General features: G+C 42.9%; 1 protein-coding gene and 1 long non-coding RNA gene across 2 annotated transcripts in view; one reads left to right on the forward strand and one right to left on the reverse strand.

Annotated features, from left to right (window-relative positions):
• Positions 1-2,108: 2,108 nt before the first annotated feature.
• The window catches only part of SLC5A11 (solute carrier family 5 member 11), a 61,506-nt gene continuing 50,596 nt past the window's right edge, over positions 2,109-13,018 (reverse strand). Inside the window, 8 exon segments of the mRNA XM_074280043.1 lie at positions 2,109-2,691; positions 6,877-6,950; positions 6,952-7,043; positions 7,251-7,466; positions 8,643-8,811; positions 9,376-9,526; positions 9,937-10,044; positions 11,537-11,672. Of these exon segments, the coding sequence (XP_074136144.1) occupies positions 2,486-2,691; positions 6,877-6,950; positions 6,952-7,043; positions 7,251-7,466; positions 8,643-8,811; positions 9,376-9,526; positions 9,937-10,044; positions 11,537-11,672 (1,152 nt within the window). The 3' untranslated portion in view covers positions 2,109-2,485.
• On the forward strand, positions 8,043-9,376 carry LOC141549951 (uncharacterized). Its single transcript, XR_012484466.1, has 3 exons — positions 8,043-8,105; positions 8,487-8,935; positions 9,049-9,376. It is a non-coding gene; the product is annotated as an uncharacterized LOC141549951 (long non-coding RNA).

Genomic DNA, 13,018 nt, shown 5'->3' on the forward strand with positions numbered 1-13,018 from the left:
TACAAGGCAGTCTCAGTTTTTTTCTTCTGCTTCTGCAGAAGAAAAAAACTGAGACTGCCTTGTAAAGGTCAGAGGGACAACCCTCTGCACTACTTACCAGACATGACCAAACCCAGAATGAGCAGCAGTAGCATGGGTGGTCAAGCCTACAGGAGGTCTGAAAGGGAAGCTAGATGGGGTCCACTGCAGCCTGTGGAAATGGGACCTTTCAAAAGGTGCTTCCTCTATGTCTGTGCCATAGGCTTACAAACCACAAGGAATTAAAAGGTTAGGGAATCTGTTCCCTAATCAAGGGGATGGTACCAGACTACTTCCATCTCATTGTGCTCTACTATCATTAATCTTCACACAAAACAAAGGTTAGGAAGCAGGCTAGACTGAGTTCAGGAATTTATCTGGTCAGAGAAGAACATGGCATGGAAGGTGAGTTACCCAGGCTCTTGGTTGATGTAGCAGGTGAGTAGCTTCTTGGTCTAAAGATTTGCTGTCCACGTTACCCCCAAAGTTAAATGTTTGTCCAGGACAGTGGACACACTATGGTACTCATTAACCCCTTTACTTGGTTAAGCTCCATCTCATTTCACACCTGATTTATGGGTACCTTTTAACAGAAAAGACAAGCCGTGGATTTTTCTTGGATCCGTCTGAGCCTTCACTAGAGAAGTGCCCTCTCAGCTGGTTGAATTACCTACTCTGCCTCTTCCAGTTCTTTCCATCCAATTCCAACAAGATGCCTGGGAATCAGGCTCTTGGGATGACAACCATGAGAAAAGGAGACGGCCTTTGAATTGGTTTTCCATGAAAAGTCCTAGCATTGGAAATGTTTAAAATTCCTTGGTTTTTCTATGGCTCAAACTTATTTGCTGGGAGCCAACTCATCCATTTCTTACCATTCATTTCCAAGAGCCAAAGTTCCTGTGAGAATGAAATTGAAAATCTACCTCCCAGCCTCAGGAATAATCATTTACTCAGAGATGAGGACTATTGGTCTTGGATGGGAGAATGCCCTTTTCACAAGTATGCTGTGTTGGGAGGCCTGAGAAAATTGGTGTGTAAGCCATTAACAATTTTATTTTAAAAGTCACAGAACATATATGATATGTTCACCATATGAATGAGACTAGAAAAAGGAGAAAGTGATCAACAGGTTCTTTATCACACATGGGCTGAGTGATACAGTACAAATGTGAATATAAACAGGTGACATACATTATAAGCTTTCTGATGAGGAATAGAGAGCCTAGACAAGTGCTCAATTGGCATGCTCGCTCTCTCACACACAATTCTTCCTCCCCTCCAAAGTCACTAAAAAACAGGAAGGGTACACACACACACATTCCCTCCAAAACAATTAAAGAGGAAGGAATTTTTGCTAGTTAAGTAGTGAATGTGTTCAGACTAATGCAATGGCAATCATTGGATTAATTAAGGATATAGCCCAATAGTAGAGGGATAGGCCATCTTATATTAAACATTGTGTAGACAGAACTGGTTCTTTGTCATCCAAAGTTATCCTATACCTCCCTTTTGGGAAAGGGGGAGTGGGAAGGAATTCCCTTGGTTAATGACTCTGAAGTCAGGAGACAGCGTGTCTAGACTTCCTATTTCCTGGCTGTTGTCAGGTGGAGACCATTCTCCATCAGTTCCTTAGATACTATTAAGCCTACCTTGTTGAGAAGGCTGACCAATGAAGATCCTTGGTACAATCCATATTAGAATTGGAAAAAGGAATAAAGCATCATCTAATCCATCCTCCCTTTCCTCCTCCTTTCTACATGGTCATGCTATTTTATTTATGAGGAAAACAAAACACAGAAGGGAAAATAAAAGCGGATTTTCTAGTTGAGACCTTATTAGGGACTGTACTTAGAATTTCATTAATAGATTCACCAGATGAGGAATTTCCCTTCTTGCCATCTTCTCTATAATTTTATTGTCCCAGAATTGCTTTTTAAGTGACAGACCCCAAATAACAACTAGTATAGTATATGTCAGGCAAAACTTGTACTCAAGTCTGCATGGCTCACAGGCCTGCCCACTACCTATTATGCCAGTTGCCTCTCCATAAAAAATAAAAGTAAAATGTGTAAAGAATGAACACAATATGGTACTCATTAACCCCTTTACTTGGCTAAACTCCATCTCATTTCACACCTGATTTATGGGTACCTTTTAACAGAGAAAGGACAAATAAGCTAAAGATTTTTCTTCTGTCATTTAAAATCTCTCCAATCAATGAACTATGCACTTTTCCAACAAAGGACTTTAGAAATGAAGATGGTTTGTTTTTCTCCCGTCTTTTCATCTCCTCTCTTACAAAAATGCTGATCTAAGATTCATTTGTCTTGAAGGCCTACCATAGTGGTTTTTTAAAAAAACCCAAGATAAAAAACCCACCAACTGTTATGTTTTTATGAAATAAAAAATCAGAAGAGTAAAACCTTGAAAGCCAGCTGAGTCTTTGCTTTCCATCCCCATACCATCATTAGGCAAAGTAAGCCCAGAGAAATATGGCAGTGCTAATACAAATGATCAGGTTGACATCCAGAATCCTTCTGACAAGAGTATTTTCTTCTAAGGAAGCCACAATAGGTTCAGGTTTCTTCATAGGTGTCTCGCTAGCCTTGGTGTCCATTCCACAGAGCCATATGATGGCTGTCTTTACTTTGGATGGTTTTGTGGTAACATTACCTAAAAAAAAATCTACAGTTTAAAAAATGCCATGTACTTTACCCCTGGATTGAAGATGTAGCTATGATGGCTCATTATTTGTTTTCAGGAGAATTTTATTCTTCCAAACACATGCAAAGATTTTTCTCCCTACCTCCCTGTACTTCAAGACAGCAAGCAGGTTAAAGCTGTACAATTCTATGCTGTGTAAGAAAAATCAGATCAAAAGAGAAAAAAACCAAAAGAAAGAAAAAATAAGCAAACAACAACAATATAAAAAAGGTAAAAAATACCATGATTTGATCTCCATAATTCTCTCTCTGGATGCAGATGGCTCTTTCCATCACAAGTCTATTGGAATTATTTTGAATCAGTGCATTGTTGAAAGGAGCCAAATCCATCACAGTTAATCATCACATAATCTTGTTGCCGTGTAAAATAATCTCCTGGTTCTGCTCATTTCACTCAGCATCAGTTCATGTCTTTCCAGGCTTTTCTGAAACATCCTGCTGGTCATTTCTTATAGAACAATAATATTCCATTACATTCATATACCATCACTTATTCAGCCAGTCTCCAACTGATGGACATCCACTCAGTTCCTTGCCACTAAAAAAAGGGCTCCCACAAACATTTTTGCACTTGTGGGTCCTTCCCACCCCTCTTTATGATCTCTAGGTTACAGAACAGTAGAGACACTGATGGATGAAGAGAATGCACAGTTTGAGAGCCCTCTGGCATAGTTGTGATGATTCATTAAACTTGTTTCTCGAACTATAAAATGCCAACTTGTGCCTCTGAGAGACAGAACTGTGGATGTGAAGTCCAATGGAAATGGATCCCAGAGCAATGTGGTAAGACTCATGATCCTTAGTATACACCCTCTCTACAACTCCTGTAGCAAAATCTTCCTTGGTCAGGGAAGACTGGCAGAGGGAGTATCAAGGGACTCTCTGATACTTTTTGAAGGATTAAATTCAAGATCTTAATGTCAAAGGAATGTTACTCCACAGAACCTCAGCAGCACTCCTTCCAAGAGAAGGTCCAACCTGATGGAGAGCCACTTTTGAGAAGGACACAGTCAGGGATTGAAAACAGTACTATGAACTTTCAGATGGTGAAAGGGATGGGGACTAAGTAAAGGGATATATCTGTAGGATGCATGAGAAGGTAAAAAAGTAATAGTTGAGTTTTACTATCTCTGCTGATTTCAATACTAATAGGATAAAATGGTGAAAAATATTAAGAGTTATAGTTTAAAATCAAGACATGAGAGAATAAAGGGTTACTTATAGAAGTTTCACATGGGAATATTATGAATATCTTCTTCAAGAAATAAATCACAGGGTGCTGGACGAGAAGAATGTAACATAAATCATAAAAATGAAACTATTTCTTTTTGTTGTGAAGTTGTTTTTCATTTGTGTGTGATTCTCTGTGACTCCATTGGGAGTTTTCTTGGTATTTCCTTCTCCAGTTCATTTTACAGATAAGGAAATGGGAAATCAGGGTTAAGTAGCATACAACTAGTTAAGTGTCTGAGGCTAGATTTGAACTCAGGAAGTTAAGTTTTCCTGACTGCAGGCCCAGCATTCTGCTTAGTGCCTCTTAGCTGTCAAGAACAGCTGGTCCACACCAAATCTAAAACAAAAGTCCAGTCTGGAGATGACACAGTTTTGAGGCTATAGAGGAGGAGTTCTTAACTTTTTATGTGAGGGTAATGGAACCTTTTAGAAATCTGGTCAAACTATAGACTCCTTTTCAGAATAGTGTTTTTATGTGCATAAATAAGACATAAGATTACAAAGGAAATCAGTTATATTGAAATATGGTGATTAAAATATTAAATAAGTTCAAAGACCCCAGAGATTATGATCAATTTCCCAGCTACTTGAGAGGGAAAGAAGCAAAATGATTACAAAGAGTCATGTATCTAGTTTCTTATCTCTACAAATTATTTAGAAACCAACATACATATTGAAGTAATATTGATGAAAACATATAAAGAGATAAGCAAGATTTTGTAAATGTCACTATAACTGATCATTTCTTTACAAACATTTGATTGAACAGTGCAGAGTAAAAAAAAAAAAATCTCATTGTGCTCATTATTTGTTAACCATTGGGAAAAAAATTGACTTGATTGAACAAAATGCATCCTAGAATGTTCTCTTTCAATAAGATGTCATCCATATATGTTAATATCCTAAAAGATTCCTTTACATCCAAGGCAATCACAATAAACTCTAGATAAAAAGTTTATTTTTATCCAGAATAAAAGAATAATGGAGATTGAATGTAAAGCAACACAAGTTCTGTTTATGTGTTCTCTCCCATGTTTTTTTGCTCTTGCTTGGATTTTTCTCTCCTAACATGATTCATAATGCAATGTATATTAAAAATTAATTTAATTAAAATTTTTAAATAGTCCTGCATAGATACAACAGAGATAACTGCTTTTAGCTCTATATGATGTATGTGAGCGACCACAGATGCTTTTTATGGAGGATATTATGAAAAACAACTAGAGGAAGTCTCTATAAAATGTGAGGTCTCCTAGTTGCTGGTTTGTGGATGGCATTATATTAATTGAATTAAGCCCCAAAACATTTCAGAGCTTTCTAAATGAGTTTATATTCACTCAAAGAATGTAGACTAACTATCGGGTTATGAATCATGAAATAGTAATGAGGATGAGAAATGGTGTGTCAGCAAACTTCCAGATCTTGGGATGAGGTAAAAGTGGAGGGAGTGGGGTTAGAATATCATCCACTCATTGTTCTAGATTTCTTGGTGGGAGCACATTAACAGAGGGGAGAAATCCATGAATATAGCTGGGCCTCTTTTGTCAGGAGAAAACCTGACTCAAGGCTTGTTTTGCTTTTGTTTCAGGCCTATGATTTCAACTTTTAATAACTCCTGGTCTGGAAACTTCTTCCACTGATTCAAATTAGCAAATCTTCTGTACCTTACAGGCTGAGAGTTGTCTAAGGTGAGATGGAGGGGTGAATTTGAATCCAAGATTTTCTGACTCTGAGGCCATCCTGCTATAGTACACTATTACATGGTGTTATCCAATGGCAGGGGGAGGTGGAGAGGAGCCCTTAGCTTTAGAAAAAGATTGTGTATAAATTTGTGAGGCCTTTTCATTTGTATCTTTATTTCTCTCTACCCCAAGTATCTCTTTTTTTGAGATCTGATTTTAATCTGGATTCTTGGGGCTCCAGGGATTGGGAGGTAGGAGCAAATAAATAAGGAATATTCGTTTTGTTTCACAGAACAGGGACATTTACACCTCGAGGGAAGAAGACACTCAGCCAACAAGACCTTTCATGTCAGATTCAACTGACAGGCCAGGTGTTGACTTTAAATCCTAGGTCTTGGGCCCAGGACACTCCTGTGTAGCTCAAATGTAACTCATCTGAGCCTCAGGTATATTTCTTTAAGCAAAATAAAATTTAACATCAAACATAGACTCTTTGTGGTGGCAAGGAACTGAAACCGAATGGATGTCCGTCAGCTGGAGAATGCCTGAATAAAATGTGGTATGTGGATGTTATGGAACATTACTGTTCTATAAGAAACTATTAGCAGGACGATTTCAGAGAGGCCTGAGAAACTTACATGAACTGATGCTGAGTGAAATGAGCAGAACCAGGAGATCGTTATACATGGCAACAAAAGGATTATGCGATGATCACACCTGTGGATGGACTTGGTTTTTTTGTTTTTTAACAATGAGGTGATTCAGGTCAATTCCAATGGTCTTGTGATGGAGAGAGCCAACTGCACCCAGAAAGATGAATGTGGATCACAACATAGAATTTTCACCTGTTGTTGTTTTTCTTTTCTTTCTCTCTCTCTCTCTCTCTCTCTCTCTCTCTCTCTCTCTCTCTCTCTCTCTCTCTCTCTCTCTCTCTCTCTCTCTCTCTCTCTCTCTCTCTCTTTTTTTTTTTTTTTAACTTTTGGATCTGATTTTTCTTGCACAGCATGATAATTGTGGAAATGTGTATAGAAGTATTACCCATGTTTAACATACATTGGATTAATTGCTGTCAAGTCCGGAGGGGGAGAGGAAGGGAGAAAAATTTAGAACACAAAAGTTTTTGCGCTAGTGAAGTTGAAAACTAACCATGTATTTTGCAAATTAAAAGCTGAAAAAATAAAAATAAACTCCAAGGCTTCAGAACGAGAAGGCTCACTTACAGCTTTGAGGTTTAGCAGCCGTGTCCTGGGTGATCTCGAAGCGGGCCCTGGCGCCGCTGCCCTCTGGGGGCCACGTTCTTGGACAGGCTCGGGGGCAAGGGGTCCGCTAGTCCCTGCTCCTCCTGGATGGGGGGGTCGTGGCGAGTGCACCACGTCAAGCGGGTGACCTAGGCGGAAGGAGCGGCCCGTGAGGGGTTTCTCTCACTCCGTGGCCTCCGCGCCTGCCATGGGGAGGCTGGAGCGCAGAAGCCCCTGCCTTCCCCCTCCCCGCCAGGAATGGGCCTCGGCGCGGGGGCGCGCAGCGGGGGAGCTCGCGGGGGACCCCCGGCCTGCGGGGGGGGGGTCCTGAACTCCCCGGCCGGAGCCAAACGTACCATCTCCGTAGTGGGCGGCTGGGTGAGCCAACTGACTGTGACCACAGTGACCAGGGTGACGGCGGACAGGATCATGGAGAAGTAGAGGTAGTGGATGTACCTCACCACGCCCGGGCGCTCGTCGGGCTCGTCACAGCGGGGCTGCGCGTAGATGAAGTCCAGCACCAGCCGGATCATGCCTATGAACAGGCCCACCAGCAGGCCCCAGAAGGCCCCCTGCCAACAGCGGGCAGAGCCCGGCTCAGCGCGCTCGGTCCTCCCCGCAGCCCCTGCCCTTCTCCCCTTTCCGACTCTGCCGCTGACCAAGCTGCTGCTTCCAAGGCGCTGACCGTGTCTGCTAGGGACGGGGTCAGTGTCTGGGCTTGGGGGTGGCCTCCAGATACTGTGTAATACAAGGTATCTCTCCGTGTCCTCAGCTCTAAAGTGGGGAGTAACGCGCCTTCTCTCAGGGCGGTTGTGAGGATCGAGCGAGGGGTGTGTGTAAATTAATTAGCATCCTGCTGGCACACAGCAAGGGCTTAATAAATGCTTGCTTCCCTCCTTTCAAGTTCCAACATTCTATGCTGTGCGTTGGAGATCCGATGTCTACATGTTCTGCTCTATGTTTCAAAGCCCCCTTTGGTGCTGAAATCCTAGGCTCTGTGTCCTGGGGTTCCTTGGAGGGCCGATGTGTGGGGGAAAGGAAAAAAATACTATCAAACTAGTGAGTTACCCCCATCCCCCGGCTCCCTGTCACGTGAACCAATCAATCAATCAGCAGACATTTAGTGAGGACCAAAGCCGGAAGTGAGACTGTCTTTGCCCTCGGAGAGTTTATTCTTCTGAGGGATTCTTTCTTAGTCCGTTCACAGACAAGTGAGCACAAGACTTGCATGAAACAAATATGCGGTGATTGGGGGGCATGAGGGTCACTAACGGCGGGGATCAGAAAATCCTCTTAAATGAAGTGGAACTTGTGCAGAGCTTTAAAGGGAGAAGTGGGAGTGAAAAAGTCTTCAAGCAAAGGTGAAAAGTAGATTGTGGGGGCAGCCAGACAGCACAGTGGACAGAGCCTTGAAGTCAGGAGGGGCTGAGGGAGGGAGGGAGGGAGGAAGGAAGGGAGGGAGGAAGGAAGAAAGGAAAGAAAGGAAAGGAAGGATTCCTTTTCTAACTATGGATTAGAATAGGAGAATTCTGAAATCCTGGATTTTATGGAGGTTTTTTCCTATTCAGAAATTCTATTTTTGTTTCTTTCAGGTCCTCCTGGTTGTGATTATCTATGTTCTAAGGCCGACGTTCCCTGCGGTATTGTCAGTACAAAGGGCCCTTCCAGTGGCCACACTGAACATCCCAAAGCCTCATTTCAACTTTGACATTAGACAGTTCTACAAGGACAGACCCCACAGACTCTACCTTTTCATTTGTTCTCTTCCAGAAACAGCCCATGATGAAAACGATGGCCACCGGAGGCTGCAGGTACGAGCTGATGGACTGGATATAGATGAAGAGCTGGCCGCCTTGACTCGCCTGCACCAACGGGATCCAGAGGATTGACACCACGACCAGCAGCAGCACAAACACTCTGGTCCAGCCAGGTCCCACCCAGAGAAAGGCCCAGCATTAGCTCCCCCTTCTCTCCCATTACCCATCCATGGGGAAAGGCCTCCCCCTGCCCACTGAGCCAGAAATCCTGCCAGCCCTAGAAGGTACGATGAGGAGGGGGAGCAGGGAAGGGGGGCGGATCACGGCATCTTCCAGCCTGTACTGGAAGAGCTTATTGGCAAGATATTCACATGTGTTGCACATGTTGTGCTTTCAGTGTGAAGATGCAGATACCCTTTTCTTTCATCCCAGTCTCATGGTTAATGGCCTCAACACAAGATTGTCTCCCTGTCAATCTGGGCAAGATCTCCCCACACTTGAAGGAACTCTCTTCCACCTACCCCCTGATAGCATGGGTTGCCATTGTGGAAAAATTACTGATTGGGTTCTATCTCTCGGAACTTGAAGTTGGGTTCTGTGTTTTGTTTGTTTTCTCCCTCCCAAACAGCATGGATTTATTGCTCCCTTGTCTCCTTCCAAAAAAGGCTATAAGACTTCTGAGAGGGTCAGGATTTGTGAGGGGAGGTCAGCAAAACCTCCTCACCTGCCCACAATCATGAGTTCCCATTCAGAAGATTTGGGCCGGAAATGGAGCCAGAGGTCCATGGTGAAGATGGTACTGGAACTATTGAAGATGGAGGTGAGGGAGGACATCAGAGCAGCCACCATCACGGACATCATCAGTCCTCGGAGCCCTGGGAGGCAGAGGAAAGGAACTGTGGAACACAGTTCTCCGTAACAGTCGTTATCCCCTGGCTTCTTCTGTTCCTTTTTCCTCCAACAATCCCCCAGGCCCTGGCAAGAGCCACAGCCTTTTGCTTTTAGCAACCTCTGCCATCACAGGGTATTGGGGGGAGTAGAAGGAGGGTCCTCTGGAGGGTGGGAGAGACCCTGATCAGCCCTTCTTAGGATGAAACCACTGGGTTATCGTTTACCTTTCGCCTTGTCCTGAGTAGAAATATAAGCAGCCCAGCCTGGAGCCCAGAGCCTGAAGCCGAGCCTTGGGCCAGCTTGGAATCCCCGTTACTCTATAACCAGAACCCAAAACAAGATGATATTCACCAAATACCCCTCTCTCACTCTGTCTTCATGGGAGGTCTCATACCTAGGGGCAGGAGCTCCAGAACAAGTTTGGGGTATGCGATATCAGAGCATCCAGCAGGGTTGCCACAGACTTTCTGGCAGATCTCAGGACTAGCGCAGGCAACCAAATCTGTGCAGGAAAACATGGGGAAGAGCTCGAGACATGGTTTGGCAAAGATCCCCCTCCTGCCTCAAGTCTGGGCCCAGAAAAGTGGGAAATCTAACAAGGCATGGATCTGGTCCACCTGAAGGCTGGTCCTGGATCCATGACTGTCAATGGGGATGGTGACACTGGCTGGCTTAACTAGTCCCATCCCTCAGAGCACAGGGAAATCATTATCTGGCACTCCAGAAGCTTCTGAAACCCTTCTTCCTAGATCCCCATACCATGCAGTGTGGTAGTCCAGAAATTATTAGTATCCTTCTTTTATAAATAGGGAAACTAAGGCATAGAAAGGTTAAGGGAGCTTCCAAGTCACATTCCCAAAATGACAGATGGAAGATTGAAAAATCACATTTCCTGATTCCCCATCAGACCTGGAAGAGGGAACAAGGGGGCAGAGACAGCTGAAGTCTTGCCCATTTGCTCTCCGCACCATCCTTCAAGGTTCAAACTATCAAATTTCTAAAGAGACCTCTCAGATCTTCTAGTCTCACCCTCTCATTTCACAGATGAAGAATCTGGTTGGCCTGACTCCAGGCTACAGCTGTCTAACCAATGGAGGCTAGACCACCATTACTATTTGAATAGGGCCATAATATAATAAAAATTGGGGAGAAGGTTTTTTTGTTTGTTTGTTTGTTTGTTTTGTTTTGTTTTGTTTTTGTTTTTTAAGAAAAGTTAGTGACACGGCTTCAGGGAAGCAACAAAAATTATTCCACCACCAGGAAAATAAATCCAAAACCCCAAGGCCCATTCAATTGCATAAGATCATACAGTCAGAGCTAGAAATGACCTTAAAAGATGATCTCACATAACTTCTAATTTAAAAAATAATTCTGAATTTCAACACCAAAAAAGAGCATTTCCTCACATACAGAGAAGAACCCCCAAAAAAGATTCTATATGAAAATATGAGTTATCATATCAGACTATTGGCTTTTTAAAAATATGTAAATTAATTCCTTCACATGACTTTTAAAACTATTTTACTTGTCTCTATTTCCTTGTGAGCTTACAGCTGTCCTCTTGTGCATTTTTTAAAAATAACAATGGCCCTCCTTTTCTTTTCATGTCTATTGCTACTTCAAGCCCTCAGTTAAAAAAAAAAAAAAAAAACGGGGAATGGAGAACTGTTGTAACAAATAAGTACAATCAAGTATCCTTGTCTCAAACTGTTGGTCTCTTTCTGCACCTTGTATCTGTCACCTCAGGTGGTAGGTGGGTAACATAGTTCATCAGAAGTCCTTTGAAGACATACTAACTTCCTTCTTTTATAGACAAGAAAATGAAGCTCAGACATAAAGTAATATTTGGCCAAGGTCCCACAGGGAGTCAATAGCAGAGGGGAATTTGAGCAAAGGTTCTCCAAATCTAAACCCATCTAAACTTCCAAGAGCTTAGGGAGTCAGTAGTCTGGCCATGGCCCCCCTACCATTCCCAGGTTACCACTCCCCCTCACCTGGGAAGAGGATGCGGCTGATCATTCCAGGCATCACCATCAGGAAGAGAGGCAGAACCTTCATGTACGCGGCCATCAGCGAGCCCCCTTTGGCATGGGAAAGGTTTTTGGCAGCCAGGGACCGTTGGACAATGACCTGCAAACCATAGAGTGTGCTTGGGAGGTCCCGGGAGCCGGGGACTGTGAGCTCAGCCTGAGAGCAGCAGGGGACTCGGAAGGGATGAGAGGCTTATGGTCACCATCGTTGGTCATTCTTACTCTGAACCCCAAAGTTCAACCAGGCAAGGAACTTGGAGGCAAAGACCTTGGAGGTTCCCTCTCTAGGGGAAAATGCTAAGTCAGCATAACCAATACTCCCATTCCCATCACTTCCAGTTCTTCCCACACAACTGCTCTGATGAAGTATAAGTCAGGAAGATAAAGAGCCCTGAATGTCTATTAGTTATTAATTTTGCCTTTTACCTGTGGCCTTTCATTGCCCTCTAATTGCTGTATTATGTCTTTACTAAGCAAGGCTTGCGGGGATCACGGACATCTTTCTAGTTTTATTTCATGGTTTCTCCCGCACAGCAGACTATTCCAAACCAGTTTTCTGGTTGCTTCTCTTCGACCACTGAATCTTTCCACCTCAGGATCATGGAATTCTTAACTACCTTCCAATCATCCCTCCTTCTCTCCTTTTCTCTTTTTCTTTCTAGCAATTGGGATTAAGTGATTTGCCCAGAGTCACAGAGCTAGGGAGTGTCATATAGATTTGAACTCAGGTCCTCCTGACTTCAGGGCTGGTGTTCTGTCCACTGCGCCACCTAGCTGCCCCTGATTTCTTTCTTGAAATTACTTTATCTAGGGTCTGTATTTCCTTATCTGTGAATGGTAGCATGGAAGTTCTAGGATAAGAGCAGTTTTTTTTTTTCCTCCTTATTCTTTATATCCTTAGAGCCTAGCACTGTGTCTAAGGCTAAAGGCCTTAGACAGTAGGCCTTTAAAAGTTGTTTGAGGAATTGAGTTTGACTGAAGCAAGAAGTTCTAATTAGGGTTATTGCTAGCCCTGTGTCTAAAGGTGATATTATCCATTGTTAGCAAAGGCATAATGATGGAAAGAAGCAATATTTTAAACACCTACTACATGGCAAACATGGTGCTAAGTGCTTTACAAATATCTCATTTCATACTTAAAACAACCCTGGGAGGTACATATTTTTAATCATCACTTTACAATTGAGGAAACTAAAGCAGAAAGAAATTGAGCAACTTTCCCTGTGCCTCATAGTAAGTAAAATAACTGAAGCCTTGGTAGATATCTATTGCAACACCCACCTGTCTCTAGAAAATGGGGTTTTGAACGAGAGGGCAAGATATGGCCAACATCTCTCCTCCTTGTGAGTGAAATATTTATGCTGTTTCTTTATGGCAATTAACATGTATTGAACGCATCCATTTTCAAACAGATTAAAACATTTCAAGACTAAATGCAGTGTCCCA

This window comes from Sminthopsis crassicaudata, chromosome 1 (assembly GCF_048593235.1).
Source record: "Sminthopsis crassicaudata isolate SCR6 chromosome 1, ASM4859323v1, whole genome shotgun sequence".
In the NCBI taxonomy this organism is placed as follows: domain Eukaryota; kingdom Metazoa; phylum Chordata; class Mammalia; order Dasyuromorphia; family Dasyuridae; genus Sminthopsis; species Sminthopsis crassicaudata.